This window comes from Diabrotica virgifera, chromosome 10, assembly GCF_917563875.1.
Source record: "Diabrotica virgifera virgifera chromosome 10, PGI_DIABVI_V3a".
NCBI classification, from domain to species: Eukaryota; Metazoa; Arthropoda; class Insecta; order Coleoptera; family Chrysomelidae; genus Diabrotica; species Diabrotica virgifera.
Window position 1 is genome coordinate 147278418 of NC_065452.1, and position 26369 is coordinate 147304786.

A 26369-nucleotide genomic window follows, 5' to 3' on the forward strand; every position below is an offset into this window, starting at 1 on the left:
CAGTTTTGCGTTCTTCTTCAAAGGACTTTCGCGAGTTTGCATCTAATTTTTGTTCAAACAGAAATACTAAAAGAGCCTCTGTTAAAACTTTATCGGTGAGATTTAGATTATTGAGACATTCGATATCCTTGCGCAGCGATGAGGCAAACTCTCTCAAAACCTCAGAGTTACACTTATTAATTTGGGGGGAATGTACAATATTTGACAAATATTCGTTTACTACAATAGATTTGTTCTCATACCGGTCTCTCAATGTCTTAAGTGCAACTGCGTAATTAGAGTCTGTAACTTTTAAGGTATCAATTAACTTAAGGGCGGATCCCTTTACTAAGGTACGTAAATAATAGAGCCTCTCAGCATCTTTAAGCCGAGAGTTACTGCCAATTAAAGCTTCGAAAATATCTATAAAGCCTCCCCATTCAGAAGGACGTGAACCGTCGAAACTTCCGAGCTTAATGTCAGGTAACTTAACATTACTATGTAAATCTTGAGAGACAGGTACAGAACTATTATTGCGTATGGGGGTAGAGCTACTAGAGGGGGACAATTTTTTAATTGAATCTTTCAGCGCGGCGATACTAATAACAAACATTTCTTCCGTTACCTCCCTGTCTTCAGAATCTGACAAATTGTCATTTTCTGCTACTAAAATCTCTATAGAGTCTTGTGCGATTGAGTACTTATCAAAATATTTCTCTACAATGTCTAATTTTGCTTCAAAAATTGAAATCGAATTAATACCCTGTGATTTGTTATTAATCCAATCCTGAACGCGAGTTAGCTGCCCTTTGGCAGCTGTCCTGCTATTACATAGCGATTTGTAATCCATTGTTTAACTTTTATATGAGCAAAAAACAAATTTTCATCAATTTACTTGCTAAGAGATTTGAGTTATGCACTAAAAACAAGGTCGTAGAAAAAACTATGTTAAATACGCGTGTATGCTGAACTGAGTAAACCGACAAAAAAAACTTTTTATACTAGCGATACCTGTTATACATATCACCTTTTTCATGTATCTAAATACTTATACCTATCTATTTACATACAACATAAAAAAAATCATATATCTTAATCAGCGTAAAACGAATAAAATGCATCATAAACTGTAACAATTACGAGTTACACCCTGTAAAATCCTAAAATGTTTTCATATATTTATACACCTAAACTCGAAAAATTAATATTATAACTCATCATCATATTTAGTCTACCTGAAAAGCGTTTAAAATTCTTTTTACTCTTAGATTTACTGAATAACGTTTTATGTACTTTTAAACGAAAATAAATTCAACAAACCTTTTCCATAATATACAAAAAAGCAAACAGTTATTTATTATCATCATTGTGAGATTAAAATCAGTTTTAACTATTTCTACTTTAAAAATTATGAAGAAAAAACCTGTCTGTAGTCCACTTGTCGGGTCGGGGTTTCAACTGCTAGATTGCTTGCGGTGTTGCCGTCGCTTCAAAACTTTCTTGAGAGCCTTGAAGCTTTCTTGATTGGAGCGTTGGCGGTGTTGATTCGTCTGCGATTCTTTTGTTTCCGAAGAACTTGTATTCACGCGCTAGCGATTCTGCCCGGGCGCGAGTTGGTTTAACCGGAGACAATGTCTTTAAATAGGAGACTTATTACACTTTATTGTCTATGCGTGCTTAGAGAAAGAGAGAGAGAGAGAGAGAGTCCGAACGGACTCCAAACAATCTTAAGAGATAGAGTGAGCTTGTGATGCGGGAAGGACCTTTGATGCCCTTAAGAATGGCTTTAGGATACTATCCAAAGGGGTGGAATGTGGGTGTAAGAGCAAATACATCAACTAAGGTCAGCCAAGGGCTGAAATACTAAAATTAATAGGCTACGAAGGGCCATTTACCCTTTGAAGGCTCGAAGGACCATTTTTTCTAACCAGGGGCTTTGGCTCATGCGCACTGGTTCCTGCACTTTTTAACCGTGAATGGTTGTAAATCATTCAGCCGGTGGTTAGAGCAAGGGGACAGTTCCTATGGTTCAAATACTACGAAATAATACCACAGGAAACTGTAAACTCTTTAATGTTAAAGGGAAATCAACATTGAACATAAATAAACAATACTCTGCGAGAGAATTATACTCTACAATAGTTTGTTATTGTTAAACAAAGGGTTGAGAAATACATGGTGTGAGCTGCGAGAATAACTACACTACTTACGAACATGAGAGAGAGTGTTAGCAACAAATTCGTTGTGGCTAGGCGTCAGAATCTTGCACATACTCTTCTATTTACACTAGAGTGGGGCACTGCACTTTCATACACTTTACTGTTTTTTGACAACAGAGATACTAAATATAATAAATTGTTTGTAGGCACAGAGCCCTTGAGAGAGTTGGCATCATAGCTTACGCGAGCCAATAGTGCCTAAAACGATCGGCGCTACACTAGGTACATACTTAAACGGTGTCTAATTTGCTACTGGTGACTTACTAAAAAGAACCAGTGTGACCATATATTTTTTAGAGGATCTACCAACAACCAGGTCGAAAATCTACTAAAAACTACTAAATGATACTGCGCATGCGCTATTGCAAAAAATGGTTGACGTGAGAACTCATACTAGCGTCTCCTATTAAAAATGCGTGGTTTAAATGTTAAATTGGTATTATAGATCATAGATGTCGTCAATGTTTATTAATTATTTTCCGTTTTTTTCATATTATTTTTACTAAGAAACCAGGAATTTTGACAAATTCCTTTGAAATTTAATCTGGAATTTACTCGTAGATGTCTCTTTCTCTAAAACTACTAGAATCTACTAAAGATTTTTTCCCTACTAAAAATTGTTCATTTACATCGAAAATCTACTAAAAAAGTAGTTTTCTACTAAATATGGTCACACTGAAAAGAACTACCGGTGGTTCGAGGGGGCGAAGGGGAAAACTACAAGAAATGTGTTGTTTTGGCATAGCAACAGCAACAGCTGAGCTCAAGTTTTTGGGAATCAGTGGCTCGGGCCACAACTATTTATCTGTGTTCCATCAGCGGCGTGGGGAGTTATTTTTTCTCGCTGTGCACAGTTTAAATGCAATTTGAACAACCTTAAAAAATGCAACTGTTACAGTTAAAGAAAACTTTAAATTTAAATTCCACTTTAACTTTATTAATATAAAATCGAGCGTAAGAAATTTTATAAACTTTGGAAAATAGCATTTCAAAAAAAGTACTGTAAGTATGCTGTATTTTTTATTTTTTCTCAAAAAATAAAACAAAACTTATTTTAAAACATATACCTATTATATACTGACACATAAAAAAATAAATTATTTTTGAATTAAAACCTTTGCAGCAAGCATATTGGCTTCTTCTGAGGACGGACGGCTTTTGCAATTTTGAACGTTTCTTTCCCTTTTTAATTTTTTTTGTTGGAAAAAAATTCCTTTGGGGTATAATTTTTTTATTGGAGGGTATTCTGGATGCGGATGGAAAACCCAAATTGATATCTTTTTGATTTCTTATAGCATCTATGGTGGGTTTTATCGGGACTACAATTTTTTGTACAGCCTTTAATTCTTCGAAAGAAACTAAATCATTTATTTGCCCTGTTAGCTTTAAAATTAATTTTTCCTTAGCTTCTTTCAGACAACTTTCCTCATCTCTTCTTATTTTGCTAACCGCACCTATTAAAAGCCCTTTTCTCGTCATCGCATTCAATCACCAGGTTGTCAGCATCATCTAAATAAAAGTAATATAGGTATATATAAGGTAAATAATTTATTTCGTTTATAAATAAGTTCTACACAGCCTGAAATAGAGGAAAAATTAAATCATTATTAAAACACCATCAAAATGTATAAAATATGATATTACCTGGATGTTTTCTTTTTACATGTGCCGTCAAGTTAGAAGATTTCGAAAAGTTTTATGTTACACTTAGTACGATTCATTTTGTACTTACAACAAAAAGAACACTTTGAAAATAAAACAAAAGTTTAAATTATAAACACAACACTAAATAAATAATTTCTCACAACGGTCAAAAACCACACACCACACTTAAAAGTTTTAGAAATTCACACCACAGAATCAAGTTACTCAAATTTTCAAACACCTCACCTGACACAGTGTCTCAAGTACGATTGCGCGAAGCCGTGCAATTTACGAGACGCGCTCGGTCTGTAGATCCAAGTGGTAAACAAGAGCTTCTGTCCAGTGGCGTAGCTGACAGGCCCGCAAGGCGGGGGCCCCGACGTTAGGAGGGGCCCGTTAAAGCCTTCAAGCTTAATACTTCTATCTTTAAATTTTGAACCCAAACATATTTTACTAATAAGCATCAAAATAGGGAATTTGGAAGGAAATAATGAAGCGGATAATTGACGTAACTCTACTGTTTTCGGGTGCAATTTAGCGTTTCGTACTTTCGTGGACATTTGGTAGTTTAGATGAAAGTGAATCCCAAAAAGGTAATTTTTTGTCAGTGGTTCTTTTACTAGCTAAATATGATCCTGTTTTAGCTAAATTAATCGATAAAAACAATAACTAAAAAAAAAACACATTACTTGGGCAACCAAATACAAAACGAAGTTATAAATTTGCTGGCTCAAGAAACTGAAAACGAATTGATTAATTAAAAAAAATTGTTTTTATTCAATAATTCTTGATACCACTCAAGATATTTCGAAACACGATCAGCTTAATTTTATTTTCTGGTACGTAACTTGCGATGAAAATAATTTTTCTTCTAAAGCAGAAGTTGTTGAAAGTTTTTTGGGATTTATTCGCATGTTAGTCCAAAGTGCAGAAGGTCTTGTAAATGAAATTTTAAAATTTATACAATCAAAGCACCTTTCCGTACACAACCTGAACCTAGTGTTGAATGATGCCGTTGCTGGTGTACAGAAGTTGGTTTTTTAAGATATAATTAAAAGATTATGTTTTTTTAGTGCAAGTATTAAAAGATAGGATGTACTATTACTATGTACTACTATTATGACTGGATCCATCGCGTTTGCCAACACTTAAAAGGTTATGTGAAACCCGGTGGTCATCCAGACATGATGCTGTTATGGCTTTACGTCGAGCTTTCCGACAAGTAATGAACTTTATTAATCTAACATCTACACTTTTGCAATCTGAAACGGCAGAGTTAACAGTCGCCCTTCAACTTTTTGAAAAAACTCTTGATAATCTTCTAGAACTGAGAAATTTATTTACCGAAACTTTAGCAAAAGCAACAGGAATAGCAGAATAGTGGGGTATTATACCGAAATTTAAAAATAAACGGATAAAATGTATAAAACAATTTTACGATGAGCTCAGCTGCGACGAAAAAATAACTTTTAGAAAAAAATTTTCTAGTTATTGTTTTCAATGTAAATTTAGATATAATAGGGAGTTTTTGTGCACACAAATACGTAAACGTAACCCATCTTTTTGACATATACGCTTGCGCATTGATGGTTGAACTCCCGTATCTCGATGCGTATTACCTAAAGTAGCGCTCTGGCTCTGATACGTACGTGAGAACGCATCCCTATCGAGACGAAAGTCACCGAATGCACACGAGGATCTTGCCCGATTGGCGATTACCTACCAATGGCTACCAAATGAATATTTCATCAGCGTACTACCAGTACCCGTTTATAAATATTTAAGGTTATATTGGTTATTGGTTTAGTCTATTTGAGTAAAATTATTCTGTGTTTGTAATTGGAAATTGGAACTTCATAATAGATTTAAAATTTTATTGTTTTCAAGTTGTCTATTAATAAAGCAAAACAAACAAATCTTGTATTAATTTAAGAAATACAGTGATCAGCACAATTAATAACTTGATAAATAAATGAACTAATTTCTGTAAAATTTTCAAATAAATATGAACACACTATTTACATTATACTGGAATTCTGATGTAGGTACAATGGCTGCATTCAGCAGAAAACTGTGATGACTAATCGATTACTTAGCGATGTGTAATCGCTAACGATTCTGCTGAATGGTATACTTTCATGTACATACGAAATAGGTTATGACAACTGTCACATTTTTCAAAATGATTTGCAAATACGTGAAAGACACCCCAAGAACAGAAATAAAAATTATTATGAAATGGTAATTTATAAATAACCCCATTTAATTCATACATAGTTTCAAATTCTTGAATTTCTTGCGACATAGGTAAACCTAATAGGTACATACGAATAATCCAACAAAGCAGCTCACATATTTATCAGCGTGATTTATATGCCTTTCAGCCTTCCTTGCCTTCAATTCATGTTTTTTTAAGATACATAACTTAAAATATACGTGTTAGACACACGTCATACGTCAATCTTATTTTGATTTGCTAAGAAATCATATTTCAAAACCGATGTTTAAAATGGCGACCGATAAGTCATCGAATGATAACTAATCGACAATTTATGTGGCATTCAGCAGAAAATCACTAAGCGATTAGTCATCGATTGAGTCTGCTGAATGCACCCAATAATTTACAACTAAAAAGTAGGTATAAACAAAAATAAAAAAAATTTAACCTAAGGAAAAATAATATTTTTATATTTAAATGGAAGCAATAAAAACCATACAATTTCATCATTCATTTATCTTTTTTTACATTTGTATATTAATTGTATATTGTGTGAACATTGTTTTATTTTTTTAATGTCAACGGAATTTAAAAATTACTTTACGATTTGCTTTACGTTACGTTAAGGCAGTCACAAAAACTACCTATTTTAACGTTCATCCTCTACGACACGTTAGTGGCTTTACGTATACGGAGATGCGTACGTTACGTAGCAACAAAAACTCCCTTATTGCAACAACTTACTAATAGGTTTGTCGGATTAAGATATATGTTTAAAAGGTTTTTATGTCTATTCCCAAAAAATCTATTAACACTTTAACTAATGAAGACTTATTAAAGAAAGGCCAAATATTGTCATTTACACATATTTAAGTAATTATACTGTTATTAGTTGTTGTCGTTATGTTTATAGTACGGGGGCCCACAAAATTGTCGCGGGGGGCTCCGCAATCTTCAGCTACGCCACTGCTTCTGTCATATTGTTGTATAATCTGTGTATATTTTTATACAGATATGTATAATTATTGGCGAGGAATTATTGGGGAGAGATTAAATATCCAGCACGCAACCGCGCTGTTGCCAGATTTACATCTTTTCTTTTAGCGGGAATTTTAAAATTTCTAATGCGAATTGGTTTAAAATTTGACATCCGAATCTTAACCTTACTTTTGTGATTATTTATTTGCAAATATGTAAATAAATTGAAACAAGTATTGTATGTACTGTGTTATAATTTAAAACGCTTAATTATGTTAGTCTTACAAAAATTAAGCTCAAAAAGATATACTTGTTTACAGTGCAAATTAATGGCAATATGGATTTACGATTTCATTTGCAGGAAAAACATGGGCAACCTACCCAGTTGGTAAAATTTCAATTCAAAAACTCTTTAGGTAGGTATGGAATAACTTCCACATTATTTATTTTTTAAGTATTAAGGTTGATGTTGATATCAAAGGTAGTTTTATGTAGGTAGATACTAGATAAAAGTAAGCTATAAGTAGTATAACCACATTATAGGAGGAATTCCTCCTATAACTAAGGAATATAGACTGGTGTAACTTCCCATGTAATAATCTGTTGTTTTTGTAGATTTTACTGTGTGGATGGCACAGGAAGAGAAACAAAATAATATTCAGTACTGCAGTCACAGGAGTACAAAAACATGAAGCATCTCATTATGTATAGTATTTTTACTACAAAAACGTTATTATGTAGGTCAAAATTTTTGACGTAAGAGAACTGTCAAAACATTAGAATGTGACTTTCATTATTGTCATGTTTATTATAAACATGGCAATAATGAAAAGTCACATTCTAATGTTTTGACAGTTCTCTTACGTCAAAAATTTTGACCTACGTAATAACGTTTTTGTAGTAAAAATACTATATGTATGCCATTCTCAAACAATAATTATTGTACAAAACAAGATAGAGACACAGCTTTAAAATCCCAAGGATCCTGCGAAAAGAAAAGTGAAAATGGTGTCTCAATTAATGTAGTATAGATAGACATTTTTCTTCATTTTAGTAGTAAATAATTATATAATTATTTAGAATATTAATATGTATTAGTTTTAATAGTATTAATATGTAGTGTATGAATAATTTCCATCATGTATCTGCTGGCTAAAGCAACAAAATAAATAAAAATGAAAAAACATTTCAGTGACGCAGCACCTTTACTTTACCTGGGGGCGAGGTGAGTTATTAGGTAAATTCTATTTTCTTACATAATATACTTAAAAATTAATGGTGGTATTATTCTGGTTTATATTGAAAGCCAAAGCAATTAAAATAATTGTTTGTTTTAATTATTTAACACATTTAAGTCATTTACTCCATAAGAAGACGTGGCTACAGGCTAAGCGTGTCCGTAAATGTGTTAATAATAATAATTTTACATCTATTGCGTTACACATACATTTTACTATTAAAGACAATTATGATAATGTCAAAAACGCCTACAAAGTGGCTTTAAGTTTTATTACACAGTATATGGACTTCAAATAGGACGATTATGTTAAGTATGAGCAGAACAAAGACTAACAATTTTGATGTTAATGTTTTATTGTCATAAGTTGTCTTTTTTTATTATATTTAATGCATCTTTCTTTAAAATTCAGTAATCCGTGTATTTCAAATCCTCTAAATGACCAGCCAACAGAGTGAAGTGACTTGTTTTTTTAGTCTTAATTGATAGGCGACATAAACATGACCAAAATATGATGTCAGGTTTAATGACCAATTTGCCATCAATACATCACATCTAACTTGAATGACATTAAATTGAGCAATTAGTGACAACGTTTTATTGTGGTAATTTTGTGACGTAAGACATATAAATGACGTCTTTAGGATGAAATTTTGACCATAGAAAGACGTCTTTATGACATGTATTTACTTCATATTCATCTGTATTACATCAAGCTAGTTTTTGGGTGTACACAGCTAAACAACAGTTTTTTGATTGATAGGTTTATTTGTTAAATCAAAACTTAAATGAATATAATTAAAATAAGATAAGAATAACAAATATTATTTGCTACCTACAAATCGGAGTTAAAAAATATAGTAACAAAATTTATGAACAGGTTTAAGACTGTTCAATAAAGTAATTCCTAGCTATAAAAATAGTTTTTACTTATTATATATACAGGGTGAGTCATGAGGAACTGTACATACTCCTACCTCGTATAGAGGCTCCTATGGGGAATAACAAATGACCATTAAAAAGTGTCTGCTCTCATTGTTTAATAATATACAGGGCGAGTTTCGCATTTTGACAGAAATTTGTATTCGTCATAATTTTTGAACGGTCAGATCGATGTGTCTCTTATTTTGGCCAATCGTTACACTATTACCACCTAATCAACTAATTTATTCAAACTAGAAAAAAATCAGGTCCGGCTTTAAAAAAATTAGTTCGTTTGGGTCTTAGAAAAAATTTCACCCTGTATACACTTTTTGAAAACTCTAATATGATTTTTACAAATTAGACAAATAGGCAATTAAAATGGCATATTTATTTTTTTTCCGCACACGATTACTTAATTTTTTATAAAAAATCAAATTTCACTATGAATTAAAAGTTTGGTAAAGTGAACCTCAGATTTAAAAAAAATAACTTTTATTACAAAAATTATTTTTTTTTGCACAAATAAGTAATTTATGTTACCATCCAATCAACTGATTTATTCAAACTAGAGAAAAATCAGGTCCGGATTTAAAAAATTTGTTCGTTTTGGTCTTAGAAAAAATTTCACACTGTGTATACGCTTTTTGAAAACTCTAATATGAATTTTAAAATAAGACAAATAGGAAATTAAAATGGCATATTTATTTTTTCCCCACACGATTACTTATTTTTTTATTAAAAAATCAAATTTGTCAAAATCGGAATTTTAACCTAAAAATGAAAAAAAAATGAACTCAAGGTTTAGCTCGCTACAACTCTTTTCCATTTTAATATTTTTTTTCTGAAATTTTTACAGCACATACCTCTTACCATTGTGAAGACTATGAAAATTGTTGTAGACTTTCAGTCTTCTTCTTGTAAAAGTTGCAAACTTGTAAATCGCAAAAATTAGGTGGAAAAATTTAAAATTTATAAATTTGATCACGTCTATGTTAAACTATAGAGTCCAAAAGAAGTGTTATGAGAAGTTTTAGATCTAGACGTGTTGTAGAAAAGAAAAATGGTAAAACTTTTAATTTTAAGAAAAACATTGTTTTTGTAAATTAATTTTTGTAAAAAAAGTTAATTTTTTTAAATCTATGCAAAAACTTTGCCAAACTTTTTATGCATAGTCAAATTTGATTTTTTAATAAAAAAATAAGTAATCGTGTGGGGAAAAAACAAATAAGCCATTTTAATTGCCTATTTGTCTTATTTGTAAAATTCATATTAGAGTTTTCAAAAAACGTATACAAGGTGAAATTTTTTCTAAGACCCAAACAAACTAATTTTTTAAATCCGGGCCTGATTTCTTTTTAGTTTGAATAAATCAGTTGATTGGGTGATAACATAAATTAAATATTTGTTCAAAAAAAATTCATTTTTGTAATAAAAGTTATTTTTTTTAATCTATGGTTCACTTTACCAAACTTTTAATTATTCATAGTCAAATTTGATTTTTTTTATAAAAAATTAAGTAATCGTGTGGGGAAAAAATAAATATACCATTTTAATTGCCTATTTGTCTAATTTGTAAAAATCATATTAGAGTTTTCAAAAAGCGTATACAGGGTGAAATTTTTTCTAAGACCAAAACGAACTTTTTTTTTTTAAATCCGGGCCTGATTTTTTCTTGTTTGAATAAATCAGTTGATTGGTGGTAACATAAATTAAATATTTGTTCAAAAAAATTAATTTTGGTAATAAAAGTTAATTTTGTTAAATCTATGGTTCACTTTACCAAACTTTTAATTCATAATCAAATTTGATTTTTTTATAAAAAATTAAGCAATCGTGTGCGGAAAAAAATAAATATGTTATTTTAATTCCCTATTTGTGTAATTTGTAAAATTCGTATTAGAGTTTTCAAAAAGCTTATAAAGGGTGAAATTTTTTCTAAGACCCAAACGAACTAATTTTTTTAAAGCCGGACCTGATTTTTTTCTAGTTGGAATAAATCAGTTGATTAGGTGGCAATAGTGTAACGATTGACCAAAATAAGAGACACATCGATCTGACCGTTCAAAAATTATGACGAATACAAATTTCTGTCAAAATGCGAAACTCGCCCTGTATATTATTAAACAATGGGAGCAGACATTTCTTAATGGCCATTTGTTATTCCCCATAGGGGCCTCTATACGAGGTAGGAGTATGTACAGTTATTCATGACTCACCCTGTATATGTCGTATACAAAAGAGGTAATTAAATTCTTATAAATATATTTCCGAAAACATTTGTATCTTGTGCCGCATATGGTTGATTTATTAATTTTCATTATAAAAATAAAATAAGTACATAATTAAGATATTTAATACAAACAAGACAGTTCGAGAATTAATTACTAGACTAGATTACCTAGAGAAAGAGAAGAGAAATATGATTACGTCATCGTAACAGGTTTGGATATAGACGCTGAAGAACCGGAAGTGTTGAAATTGTTCATGGGAAAAATGATAAACTTTACAGATACCTACAAGTAGAGATTAAATCAGCTCTTAAGATAGAAGAGAGAACATCTCTGCATTTTGTGTACTAATCAAATACTAACATCTAAAAATATTCAAACTGATTGTTGTGCAGGAATATTACAATACATACAAGTAACATAAGTTAAAACACATTATGGGCATATTCAAAAATGTAAGTAAAATATTTACATATACACAATATAATTTAAAACAAAAATGTTATCAGTAATCCATTTTTTAAATATTATTGAGAGTTGATTTACTTACAAGAAAAGATAACACGAACATTAAACACTCCTATGACATTGATTTGAAAGATGGATGTAGGCATAAAGATGCCGCAACCAGTGTTGATTTGTGGGTAAGTGAATGCTTACAGACTGGGTTATGTCCAATATTATTTTACAAACAACAGGGCATACTAATTATTGATAATCCTCCCGAATTTAACAATAATGATTTTTGTCTTATGTGTTTCCATGAATGCTGTGCAAAAAGAAATATTAATTAAGTTTGGTAAATCGCTTATCGCAATTGATGGAACTCATGAGCTCATTTCTTAGGACTTTGAACTTATGCTAGTATGGATTTCCCATTGCTTTCTTATGTTCAAATACAAAAGATACTTTTATTTATCAACTTTTTTTGAAAAAATACATGAGTGTACTAATAGACTGTTATGTCCCTGGTACATAGACAGGGCATGGCAAGTAAATCTTAATGAAATATCTGATTCTGAAAAAATTCTATGTATACAAGACATTAAAAGAGCTGCAATACATGTTAGATTCAGATAGAGTATTAATAGGTGTTTGGGTAAAATTCTAAATGATGCAGATACATACAATTTTGGTAAGTATTTCCAGCAGAACTACTGTAATATCTTCCAACAATGCACCTATTGTTATAGAAAGGATTATGGAATTAAAATACCAATAATATGGCCATTGAAAATCAGTTGTTATTGTTTTTAAGGAATAAAACTGTCGAAAGGATTATAAAGCTTAAAAAAGGCAAACCTGTTAAATGCTCCATAACGTCTAGATACCGAACTGTATTAGCTTGCTATTTTACAAGATAATAATGTGTATATACTAAAAGAAAAAAACTGAATACCTTGTTGAAACACAAAAAAACTTGCTGCTCTAAAAAACTAAATGTAATGTCTGCAATATATTTATACATTCATTTAGTTGTTCCTGTATAGATTATTCAATAAAAAATACCATATATAAACACATTCATTATGTAGCAATGCAAGATACTGCAGATCGCATTCAACCTAAAGACTTTTCATTTTCTAAAAACTAAACGGTGTCAGGTGATGTTGAACAGCTTTTTTCTTATATCTCTACTATGTACTCCTGTGACTGCAGTACTGAATATTATTTTGTGTCTCTTCCTGTGCCATCCAGACAGTAAAATCTACAAAAACATAACAGGTGATTACATGGGAAGTTATACTACTCATAGCTTACTTGTATGGGCCATTCCACAAATATACGTCTGTTCCAGACCATCGTGACAAAGAATATTTTAATGTGCAACATAAGTAGGAAAGTAAATGGCTCTAAAAATTATTCCAATAAACAAGAATGCAATTTCGAATTTAGTTTCGTACTTCTTATGTTGCACACTAAAATATTCGTTGTCGCGATGGTCTGGAACAGACGTATGTTCGTGGAATAGCCTCTATCTAGTATCTACCTACGTAAAACTACTTTTGAAATCTAACTTTTTGATATCAACATCAACCTTAATACTTAAAAAATAAATAATAATGCGGAAGTTACCCATACTTACCTAAAGAGTTTTTGAATTGCAATTTTACCAACTGGGTAGGTTGCCCATGTTTTTCCTGCAAATGAAATCCTAAATCCCTATTGCCATTAAAAAATCATTTGCACTGTAAACAAGTGTATTTTTTGAGCTTCATTTTTTTTTAAGACTAACATAATTAAGAGTTTTAAATTATAACACAGTAAGTACCTACAATACTTGTTTCAATTTATTTACATATTTGGAAATAAATAATCACAAAAGTAAGGTTAAGATTCGGATTCGAGAAAACAACTGTCAAATTTTAAACCAACTCGCATTAGAAATTTTAAAATTCCCGCTAAAAGAAAAGATGTAAATCTGGCAACAGCACGGTTGCGTGCTGGATATTTAAGGTTTGTTCCAACTCGATACAAAACCGTTCTTGAATCGTTACGCGCATGCGCAATAACGAATAAATATGCGCAGTAACACATTTTTCGTTACTGCGCGGTTAACGAACCGTTCAAGAACGGTTTTGTATCGAGTTGGAACAAACCTTTAATCTCTCCCGGAATTATTGCCGGATATCCAACATTTGACAGAATAGACCGTGATAGTCGTGACGTCAAAACGTCAAAAAAAGTTTTCCAAACACGTTGTGTCTAGGTGCACGCTAAAATGTACGCAAATAAAAAAGTTAAACTTCATCAAGCTAGTGACTATTTAGCGTGGGCAGTGACTGTATATTTTGATACACGCTATTTTGATATGTTTAGTGTTTGTTTGACAGAAAAATATTTGTTATGACGTTTAATTCTACCTAAAGTCCACTTTACATCAACAATAAATTGGACAAGAAATTGACCAAGTTATTCAAGGCCAAATTTGACGTGTAAAAGCACACTTTGACATCTAAGTTTGTTCGTTATAAACTTCACGTGAAGAAATTGACGAAAAAGAAAATTGTTCTATTTTTTCATTTATTTGGCGTGAATTCAGTGTCACCAACCTGTGTCCATTTGGCGGGAAGTGGAAGTTGGAAGTAGAGCTTTTTGTTTATTATTATTTGTTGAGGTTGAGTCTTTCATGTTCATGAATTCATGACAACCTAAAAATTTTGATTGGAAAATGCATATAAGATAAGGGGGTGGGAAAATGGAAATTAGTGGCTTTTTTGCAGTTCTGTCTGTTAGTTTTGCTCTGGCTGGGTCTCTTTTGTTTAAACAATTATGTAAGTATTATAAAAACGTTTTCAATTTTCTGTATTCTTTAGGAAACGAATTATTTATGCATATTATTACCTGTAAATAGTAGTACCTATTTCCTATTTCTTTTGATTTTTAATTGTAAAGAATAGAAAAATTACCATTCATTTTAATTTTTTAGAATCAGCTGAAAGTGGTCTACAAAAAAACCAGGAAGGAAACGTATTATAGCCTTGTTGTGGCTATGAAAGGCAAAAGAAAGATACCTATAAAAAGTGTATTGACTAGTTGGAAGAAACTCCACATTGTCGATGCATAATAAGATATTACTTTATAAACAAATATCAAGACCTAGGAATGGAACCTGGATAATATAGTCATCAAGAAGATAGCAGGAGGTCATGAGCAACAACAACTTCATAAGTATGAGAATATTGAGGAAATCCAGCTCCTCGATATCTACTACTGGACAAACTAGAAGATTGAAGAGGACAAAGCCTTTTGAACTAGTTTGAGTGATAGGTGATAGTGAAAAGCAGAGCGTAGTGCTTGTGTGCCTGTGTATGTTAGAATAGTGCACGATCTTGTTAGATTAGATAAGAGACGCTATAGGGTAAGCTCTTCATTTTAAGGAACAGTAGTAATTTAGGTTAAATTAAAATTGCTCATTGGTCAGTTATGACCAGATTGTAATTCTCTGATGTTTGGCAAAAAGGGCTGAAGTCAGAATTGCACATCAATAATGTTTTGATGATTTCTGGACCATAAAAAAAGTGTTGCAGACTTAAACTGTATGTACCAATAAAAAGAGCCGATTTTTCTGGTCCAGAAATCATCAAAACATTATCGATGTGCAATTCTGACTTAAGCCCTTTTTCCCAAACATCAGAGAATTGCAATGTACAATTCAATACAAATGAATCATCATCGTAGTGATGATTATGGAAAAATATATATAATATATATATATATATATATATATATATAGAAATATATATATTTTGTGCAATAAAAATGTTTATATTTATCAAGGATGTATTATTTGGTATGGCCACATATACTTCTGGTATATCGTCGGTGATGTGACATTACCTCCTATCTGCTTTTTCATGAATTTTGTAGGAGACGAAAAACCATTTTTAGGGTCATCTGTTTTCACATGTAAATTTTGACATGTTTTGTAGTAAATAGATAATTGAATTTACTACAAAACATGTCAAAAAATATCATATGAAAACAGGAGGTGACTGTAAAAAAAGTTTTTAGTCTCTCTTACAAAATGGTTAACAGTTAATAGAGAGACAGATAATCGAGGTTCCACTGTATAGTGAAATTTGGACACCCGACACCCCATACAAATTTTATGGGGGTTTTGTTCGTTTAAACCCCCCCCCCCCAAACTTTTGTGTAAGTTACAATTGAATTATTATTGTGGTACTATTAAACACAATGTTTTTAAAACTTTTTTGCCTCTTAGTACTTTTTTGAAGTCAGTTTTTATCGTGATATTTTGAATATTTGTCAAATCCACCACATATTTGTATATGGTTAAGTACGATTGTAGAGACTAATAATATGAAAATTTATTTATGATTTACATTTTTAGGTATATTTTGAACCATTTTAAAAAGAAGCCATATCTTGATAAAAAGAGCTTTATCGAAAAAATAGAAAGAGGTAAAAAAGTTTTAAAAACACAGTGTTTAACTAATGGTACCGCAGAAATAATTTAATTGGAACGTACCCAAAAGTTTGGGGGGGTTAAAGGGAACAAAACCCCCATAAAATTTTTATGGGGTGCACAAATTTCACTATAATTTTTCTTTAAGATGTTACTGCAATAATATTGCTTCATGTCCATTTTCAATAAAAAATCTTTAATAGTTTTCGATATATTCGAAAAAATCGAATTTTCATTTTGTATCTTCAAAGGGCTGTAACTTTTTTTGTGTGCATATTTGTACTAAGGTAAGTTAGGTTCATTCAAATTATTTTTGGTCCCAGAATATGTGATTTAATTTATGACCAATCTTTTCGGGACACCCTGTATAATAAATGGGATTAGCTGGCTTAAAAATTCATAATCTACGTTCTGTAGAAAATATACAGTTTTTGGTTTCTTTTTAACTAGATCTTAATATCTAACCAAGCATTTTAAGACCTTTTTATTATTTTTTCGATGATATATTCATGTTTTTAGTTTGTTCAAAATATTCTAGATGATTGTACACTATAATAGATAGCCAACTAAATAAACACAAAAATTTTATTTTTGTTACAGCCTGTATATAAGTTTACCTATATATACAGTGCATTACGCACCACCTTAAAAATTGGGCATTTTTGATGTCTCGAATTTCCTAAACCTGTTGTCCCATCTAAGTGATTTTTTTATAATAATATAGCCTGAGGCTATAGGTTACTGCCTTATGCTTGTCATGCACGGGGAGCTATACTGTAATATATATTATATCACGTCGCTCTCTATAGTAATGAGTGAGCCTGCACATACGGAACCATTAGTTCCCTGTCTGCAGGCTCACTCATTACTATAGAGAGCGATATGATATAATATACATATATTACAGTATAGCTACCAGTGCATGACAAGCTTAAGGATGTAACCTATAGCCTAGGCTATATTATAAAAAAATCACTCAGATGAGACAACAGGTTTAGAAAATTCGAGACATCAAAAATGCCCTATTTTTAAGGTGGTGCGTTAATTTCTTGGAGAAGTGTATTGTAATTTAATGTAAATAATGTAATATCCAATAATTGTAATTTAATATAAGATGTAATATAAGTTCCTTAAAAATATATTTTTTATTTCCCACCATACATTCTCCACAGGTCTAAATATCGATGCTAGACGTCCACCGGAGGTCCTCTCAGGACGTTAGATGGACGTTCGGCAGCAAGACATTGGACCAAACTGGGACATCCTATGAAGGTCCAATTGACATTCACTGAACGTCCCCTCGGACGTTAGGTGGACGTCCATTGGACGTTTGGCAACGTGGCATTTGGACCAAAATAGGACGTCCTGTTAAGGTCCAATTTACGTCCCCTAGGACGTCCGATTAAGGTCCAATGTACGTCCTTTCGGACCTTAAGTGGACGTCCAACAGACATTCGGTAGCGCGACATTTGGACCAAAATAGGACGTTCCTTGGACGAAAACGGACCTCCCTAAAGTCTGTGAAGGACATCCTTGTGCTATTAGGGATGTAGGTATATAGTATCTTTATTCTATTATATTCTACTCTATTTCAAACCTATTCTATATAAGTATCTACACATTACACCTATTATCATCATCATCATTCTCTTTGCCTTATCCCTATGCAGTGTCGGCTTCCCTAATTGCATTTCTCCACACAATTCTATCTTGAGTCATATCAATGTTAATCCCCTTTACCAACATGTCCTGCCTTATCGTCTTCTTTGGTCTTCCTCTCCTACTCCTTCCAGGAATCTGCACTTCAGCTATTCTTCGTATTGGGTGATTAACGTCTCGATGTTGAACATGACCAAACCATCTTAACCTATGCTCTCTCATTTTGGCATCAATTGGTGCCACACCTAGACTTCCCCTAATATACTCATATCTAATTTTATCCTTCTTTGTCACTCCACTCATCCATCTAAGCATTCTCATTTCCACCACATGCATTCGTTGTTCCGCTTTCTTTTTCACTGCCCAACATTCAGTTCCGCGCATCATAGCCGGTCTTGTGGCTGTTTTATAGAATTTTCCCTTCAGCTTCATTGGAATTTTTCTGTCACAACACACCACTCGCTTCTTTCCACTTCATCCATCCAGCCCTAATTCTACTGCATGCATCTCCATCTATTTCTCCATTACTCTGTAATACCGATCCTAGGTACTTAAAACTATTGCTTTTCACAATCATTTCACCTATTATATTATATTTTACTTTATTCTATACTATATATCTATTCTAATCTATCTATATATTTCATTTAATCTGTTACATTCTACTCTATTCTGTTTTAAATCAAATACTTTATTAGTAAGTATCTACATATATATTACATCTACTCTATTATAATCTACTCTATTCTATTTCAGTTTATTTTATACTATATATCTATTCTAATCTATCTCTCTATTTTATTTATTTTATTAATCTGTTCTATTCTATTCTGTTTCAAATCAAACACTTTACTCAAACAAAGAAACAAACGACATTCAAAAGCTTCTAATAAAAAAATCATTGCATTGGTATTACTGAAAATATTGACATTTTTACAACATTTATTCCAAGTTCCTTCAATTTTTTTGAGGACAAGAAAATTTTGCTTTCAAGAAATTCACGAATTTATTGGCGTCAAGTTAATAACGAACAAACTTGGATGTCAAATTGTGCTTTGAGAACACGTCAAATTTGGCCTTGAATAACTTGGTCAATTTATTGTTCAATTTATTGTTGATGTAAAGTGCACTTAACTTTTTTATTTGCGTACACGGTAGCGTATACCCTAGACACAACGTGTTTGGAAAAATTTTGACGTTTTGACGTCACACTATCATGGTCCATTGGCGCCATCTATAAAAATCATTTAGAACTACTGAACCACTTGTGTTCCGTGTTCCGTAAATGGAGACAACCCACAATACATAAACCATAAACCTGCCTACGTTCAGAAATGAACGAATCAAATCACACCACGAAAATTTGGTTGCTTGGCAAAATTTGTTTTGTGAGAGGGGTACAGTGGAACCTCGATAAGTCGGATTAATCGGGACCGCGGCCGATCCGGGTTATCGAAAATCCGGGTTAACCGGAGAATATGGTAAAAATTAATAAAATACGGTATACTTAGAGATAAACTCCATTATAAATGCCAAAACATGAAATCCATATGCACAGTACATCTAAATTACATACAGTTGTATAGAGTATTGTTTATTTATTGGTAAAAAACTCAGTCGAAGTGAAAAGAATTTTGTTTTGTCTGATGAAAATCGGTCCGGGTTAGCCGGACTTCCGGGTTATCGGGGGCCGACTTATCGGGGTTCCACTGTATTTGGTTTTTGCTAATTATTGTAATTATCTGAATTCTGAATCCAGAATCTTTGGTAGGTGGAAATTGAATGTGGAATCTGGATGGTGCATAAAAAAGACTGCTGAAAATTTTCTACTCCAAGAACTGAATATATTTGAATGTAAAATTGCTGTGTTAAAAATGATACAAATACTTTGTAAGTATTAACTCAAAACCGCTCTTTTTTGCGTATGTATTTGATTAAAAATTTTTTGCATTAAAAATTTTAAGCAAAATCCAGAGCAAAATATATTTTATAATAGTCCAAGGTTGTATTTTGCCGGTTTTCTATGTTTTATAATGTTTTCAGCTAAAACACCTGGAATATTTAAAAGGATAGTGTGATTGCTCTTTTCTCTGCTGCACTTGTCTTTTTACTGTTTATTTAACATTCATTATATATCTTTTCCATAAGTATGTATATTAGTCTTAAAATAAGTCCCTTTTATTTGTCTAATATAGGTTAGGGTAATATACTGATTCCTATTTGTATAACTTGAATAAAACATCATCATCATCGGCTATACAAGCCTGGTGGGTCTTGACCTGTTCTACAATTAGCTTCCATTCCTTCCTACTCTTAACCTTTGTTTTCCAATTTCATACTCCAATTTCATACAACACTAACACTTGAAAGTTGTCTTCCACCTTGTCATAAATCGTTATCTGAGCCTGTCTCTTTTCTTCTCTCCTTCTAGTCTTTGGTTATAAATGTGATTTGACGTCTCCATCTCGTTCATTCTCTTTAAGTGACCTAGTCGCCGCAACCTGTTTATTTTGATGGACCTACCAATACTAGGTTCACTATAAAGGCGGTAAAGCTCAAAATTATAGCATCTACCCCATAATCCGTTTTCCTGCACACCTTTATAGATATGTCGAGGATTTTATGTTTAAAACAGATTAAAAACTTTCTTCATCGCTTTTTCCTCGTTACATATATAGGTCTGTTGATTTATTTAGTTATTGTGTTAGTTTGGTTGATTTTTGAGATTAGATATATGAACTCTCTTACTCCTTCGAAAGTATATTGACGATTAAATAGTAAAAGGTTGTAACCCACAAATTAACTTTCTCCAGTAATTAGAAAAAATGTTGCATTTAAGTAATTTTATGAGGAATTAGCCTAATAATTTTTTTGATTAATTTTTAGATCAAATATTGATCTACACCAGTGATGGGCAAAGTACGGACTGAAAAAGAATTTAAGCTGGCCTGCCGATGGTCCATCAACATGGTTAGTACGCATATGAGGCGCTCAGAGCAACAGTGGCCAGTGGCTCAGGAAATAGAATTTCCTGAACTTTGCTGCCCCTATTAAGAAAGTTTACCTACCACTGATCTACACTATGAGGAATTAACCTAAAAATTTGTTTCATTATTTTATAGATCAAAAATATTGATCTACACATTAGTGAAAAAAATTATTAGGTTAATTTTTCATAAAATTACTTAAATAGAACGTTTTTCTGCTTCCTGAAAAAAGTTGATTTGTGGGTTACAACCTTTTACCTTTCAACCGTCAATATGTTCCAACCATTAGATCTTCGGGTTTTGCTACTTGTTTATTGTTTGTCGCCTTCATATACATTGTTTTACTGGTATTAACGTATAATGAAGTAAAAGACATCCTTTTGCATATAGTTTTAGGTCTTTTTTTCCAATCATCTCTAGCTCTCTACCCTAGTAGTGGAAGTGTAGTTGAATTAACACCAAGCAATTTTGACAAATTGGTGATCAAAGGAGATGAAGTGTGGGTTGTTGAATTTTTTGCTCCTTGGTGTGGCCATTGTAAGAATTTAGTACCAGAATATACCAAAGCAGCCAATGCATTAAAAGTAAGTACCTATATACAGTGGAACCTCGATAAGTCGGATTAATCGGGACCGCGGCCGATCCGGGTTATCGAAAATCCGGGTTAACCGGAGAATATGGTAAAAATTAATAAAATACGGTATACTTAGAGATAAACTCCATTATAAATGCCAAAACATGAAATCCATATGCACAGTACATCTAAATTACATACAGTTGTATAGAGTATTGTTTATTTATTGGTAAAAAACTCAGTCGAAGTGAAAAGAATTTTGTTTTGTCTGATGAAAATCGGTCCGGGTTAGCCGGACTTCCGGGTTATCGGGGGCCGACTTATCGGGGTTCCACTGTAATTAAGATACAATAGTTACTTAACACATTTGCTACCAAGCAACTCATATATTATGACCCACATTGATTTTTCACATAGACCAGTGTCTCACCCTTGAGCCAGGGATCGTACTGCACATACTACAGTTTAAAGGCCATAGCGGGATAAAATGGTAAAATCTGCACTCGGCTGGATTCTTACTTGGGATAGAGCAGTCGAAAGTATATATATCTAAAAAAACCCCTAACCAAATTTTTAGCTCCCTACGTGGCCCCAGGTGTCCCCTAATTGCAAAAAAATGTGTTTTTCAAAAAAAAATTTGTCATTAACATACTTCCAAAAGGATTTAGGATTATTAATTAGGTCTGACTCAATCCCTCTAATATAGTTGTTAAAACATATTTCAGATAAACGTTTACATTCAGCTGGAAGACGTGAAAACTTCATATACTCAGTGTCAGAATGGTTTTTAAGATAAAGAAGGTGCGCATACCTTTTCTCCCTTGTTAATTTTCTTAGGTCTGAGGAGAACCATTTAGGAAAGGTAGATGTAGGAATAAAGAGAAAAATCCTGTTAAAAGGATATCATAGAAGAGACTTGTTGCATCATCAACGTTATTATCCAAACACCCATCCCAATTAATGAATGAAAGAAAGTTATTCAGTTCAAAATAATTACCGTTCCTAAAATCATAAAAAAAATCTTCATAAATCAATTTTGTAGTTTTAGTGTCATTTAAGTTGAGAGCTATGGAACATTCATATTATACATGGTGTAAACTTGGATCAACAAGTGGATCTCCCGCTTTGATGACATTCAGTTCCCTGAATGTCAGAAAAAACTAAATCTAAAAATACATTACGATTGTTAGGGACATTGTTATTTTGAAAACATTTCAAATAACCAAAACCTTGTGCTACATCCACCGCAGGATCTCCACCAGGACAATTCACCAACACACCATACTCATCATTATGCCACGCTGCATTAGGCAAGTTGTAATCACCAAATACGAACATACTATAAGATGAGTACTGCAAAACTAAGCTCTCAGCAGTTTGACAATGCCTCGAGTAAATTTCACGTGGAGACTGTGGGGGAATGTAAACACCACCAATCACTGGCGTAGCTAGCGTGGGTGACACCCCGGGCGGTAATCGATGGTGTCACCCCAAATCCTAAAAATAAAGATTGTTAAAATCAACGAAAATCCGATAAACGTATGTTTTGAATAATGAAAAATTAAGAATTATAGTTAACGAAACTGCAGTAAATAGTACATCATCATCATCATCATCGTCTAACCGCTATTGTCCTCTGCTGAACATAGACCTCTTTTAAGTTTCTCCATGTCTCCCTATCTTGAGCTACCACTATCTAAGCTCCCGGCAGTTCTACATAACAGTTTATTTACTTTTTTGGTTTACACTATGTGAATGAATTAAAATATTTTTTTGTGAAATCACATTTTCTATATTTATGTTTTGTGTTGCTTCATGTTCGATAGTTAATCATCATCATCATCCAGCCTCAAAAGTCCACTACTGAACATAGGCCTCCTCCCCTCGTTTCCAACCCCATCTATCCTGCTCCGCTCTGATCCAGTTGTTTTAACTTTCTTAAGTCGTCAGTCCATCTTGTAGGCGGTCGACCGACTCTTCTGTTGTCTTCTCTTGGCCTCCATTCCAGTAACCTCTTCGTCAATCGCCCCTCTGTCGTTCTGGCTATGTGTCCTGCCCATCTCCACTTCAACCTGGCTATCATTTCGATGACGTCAGTCACCTTTGTTCTTCTCCTGATTTCTTCGTTTTTGATTTTGCCTCACAGAGGTATTCCTAATATATTGACCGCTCCGTTCGATAGTTAATAAACCGAGGCTATTTAGCCTTGTTGACGTCAAAGTTTCTCACAAGTAATTCTTGATTGATTTTAGCTTCCCAAAACTTATCTCACATGAAGCAACCGATACAAAAATGGTCATAATCAATTTTAAGGCGACCATTAAGTTTGGGAGAGATTCCATAAAATCCCATTCCACAATGAATTTCAAAAAGTCTACAGCTAACCATTTAGATGCTGTAATATTGGCCGCTTGTAAAAGTCTTCTGAGCCTTGGTATTTCTAGCAGGAGGTCTTCTTCTGATACCTCTTCATGGTAAAAGTCACAAAATGTTGAAACAGCTAATTTCAACTGTTCAAAGTGTGTGTCTGCACAGCCTCGAACAATGAAGCCATATGAATGGACTGATCATGTCAAAACATTCCAACATAATATTATCTTTTTGAAGTTCGGCTCGAATTGTAACTCCTATATAGGTAGCTAACTCAGCATCCATTCGTTTTCTACATCGAAATAGTTTTTAGTTGGAAATGTCGTCGTCCTCATATTTTGTCGTGGCAAAATCTATGTATTACTTTATTTATAATATTACGTTTTTCTTCAATATAATGACGAAGTGTCCCTAATTTGGTCGCTGATTGATTAATGCCTTTAATTATATAAAGCAGGCATAAGGTTATGTGCAGCACCTCTGGTGTATAAATTTTCTTGTTTTGTTGATGAGAGAATTTGTCAATTGAAGCAACAACACTATAAAAATGTTCTGCCAATACTTTAACTGCAGCCAGCATAGTGCGCGCAGTGACAGTGACTGAGAACTCCAACGCGTTGTGGAAAGTCGCTTAACAGATGTTTTGCTATGTTTAATAAGCACTTCCTAGCAGCTAATGGAAACAGATAAAAAACTTAAAAATTGCTTCTACAGTTCTGAAAAATGTTACACAAGATGTGTTTTGTGCAAAAGAGTGATGATTAATTTTTTGCAAAAATTAATCAATTACTTTATCATAAATTAATTAAAGGATTGATAGATCCGAGGAAAATGGCTTTTTTGATTTTTTGCTTTAAGAGGAAACAGTAGCGATCAACAGGTAGCAAAAACGCGTTCCAAGATTGCGGCTGTAATTTTGAATATTTTTTCGAGATATTTGGCACACGTATTCGTAATATAATAAAGAATGGCGGTACAGAGCCCAATTTGAAAAATATATTAATATGTGGAAATTACTCTGTAATTAAATACAATATTAAAAAAAGAGCCTGTACCGCCATTAAGAAGAACAAAAAAATACACTTTCTTCAAATAAACTTTTTTATCCGATGCCTAGATTTTGTGTCATTTTGGAACTACTAGAATTTTTTATTTCATTAGTAGTTAAAAAATGACACAAAATCTAGGCATCGGATAAAAAAGTTTATTTGAAGAAAGTGTATTTTTTTGTTCTTCTTAATGGCGGTACAGGCTCGTTTTTTTAATATTGTATTTAATTACAGAGTAATTTCCACATATTAATATATTTTTCAAATTGGGCTCTGTACCGCCATTCTTTATTATATTACGAATACGTGTGCCAAATATCTCAAAAAAATATTCAAAATTACAGCCGCAATCTTGGAACGCGTTTTGGCTACCTGTTGATCGCTACTGTTTCACCTTAATAATAGCTTGTATTCCTCCATGTACGCCGCTCATAACAGCTGCATTATCGCATCCCTGTGAACGGCACTTCATAATATTTCTACACCATCAATTTCAAGCTTCTTGAGAATATCGTTACATAATTAGGTCAACTTAGATTAACTGCTTTTTTCCTTTTAACGGAAAAAAAATTCAAGAAATACCTCTTTGACCTCGAGTTCTCTCGGTTTCTTCACAGTAAAAAGAGGAACAGTAAAATTTCTTCTATGTAGGCACTTTGATCTCAAGAAGTACTACCGGCAGAGTACGCAATTGGTAATTCACCAGTGGTGGATGCGGGTTTTCCCTGTTAACCCGTACGTTTCTACGCGACCAGCAATGCCAGTGTGGTGCTCTAGCGACTGGGAACATTGCGCGGTCGTCATGCGCCTTTTTTACTTGTTTTTACGATTTTACTTCCAATTTTTCGGAGAGAAGTTCTACTGTCCCTCTTTATACTGTCGTTTCGTGTGTTCACAAAATAATATCAAACTTTAGATTGATAACGTGAGTAAAGTCACAAATTAACGATTTATTCTTTTGTGATCGGGTCTCTCGGGTGTCACCTAGGGGGGAGCCCCTTGGTGGCAGTGGCGTAGCTAGGGTGGGGCGGGGGGGGGGGCGGTCCGCCCCACCCTAGCTACGCCACTGCCACCAATCACAAACTCTGTGTTATCGCACTGGCATAATATGTATAATTGTTCAACTCGAACTTCATCAACCGAAATACGCTTAGACTGAATTCTGTTATTAATAAAGATTATTACTCCACCACCACTCTGCTTTGCACTAGTCATTTGGTTGCGATCACACCTGTAGATACTGAAACCCTTACAATTAACCTCACCATCAGCAATGCTAGCATCCAGATTGCTCTCTACCATAATAATAATGTCATAGGAACAGCATGAAATATTTTTAATAACATCCAACATTTTGCAATGTAGGTCACCAA

The 26369-nt window shown here is 32.9% G+C and overlaps 2 protein-coding genes across 37 annotated transcripts in view; one reads left to right on the forward strand and one right to left on the reverse strand.

The window, feature by feature from the left end:
• The window catches only part of LOC126893466 (protein claret segregational-like), a 649821-nt gene that overhangs the window by 105734 nt on the left and 517718 nt on the right, over nt 1–26369 (reverse strand). The window lies entirely within an intron of this gene.
• The window catches only part of LOC126893469 (protein disulfide-isomerase A6 homolog), a 504458-nt gene continuing 497515 nt past the window's right edge, over nt 19427–26369 (forward strand). For 16 of the 17 annotated variants that reach the window (XR_007701193.1, XM_050663729.1, XM_050663726.1 and 13 more), the window contains exons 1-3: nt 19480–19517; nt 19776–19906; nt 21394–21587. Coding sequence is in view for 16 of the 17 variants with exons in the window: in XM_050663729.1 (XP_050519686.1) it covers nt 19495–19517; nt 19776–19906; nt 21394–21587 (348 nt within the window). In the remaining variant the exon portion in view is untranslated. Of the gene's footprint in view, nt 19518–19775; nt 19907–21393; nt 21588–26369 lie in introns of all 17 variants that reach the window. The other variant, XM_050663717.1, reaches the window with a different exon arrangement.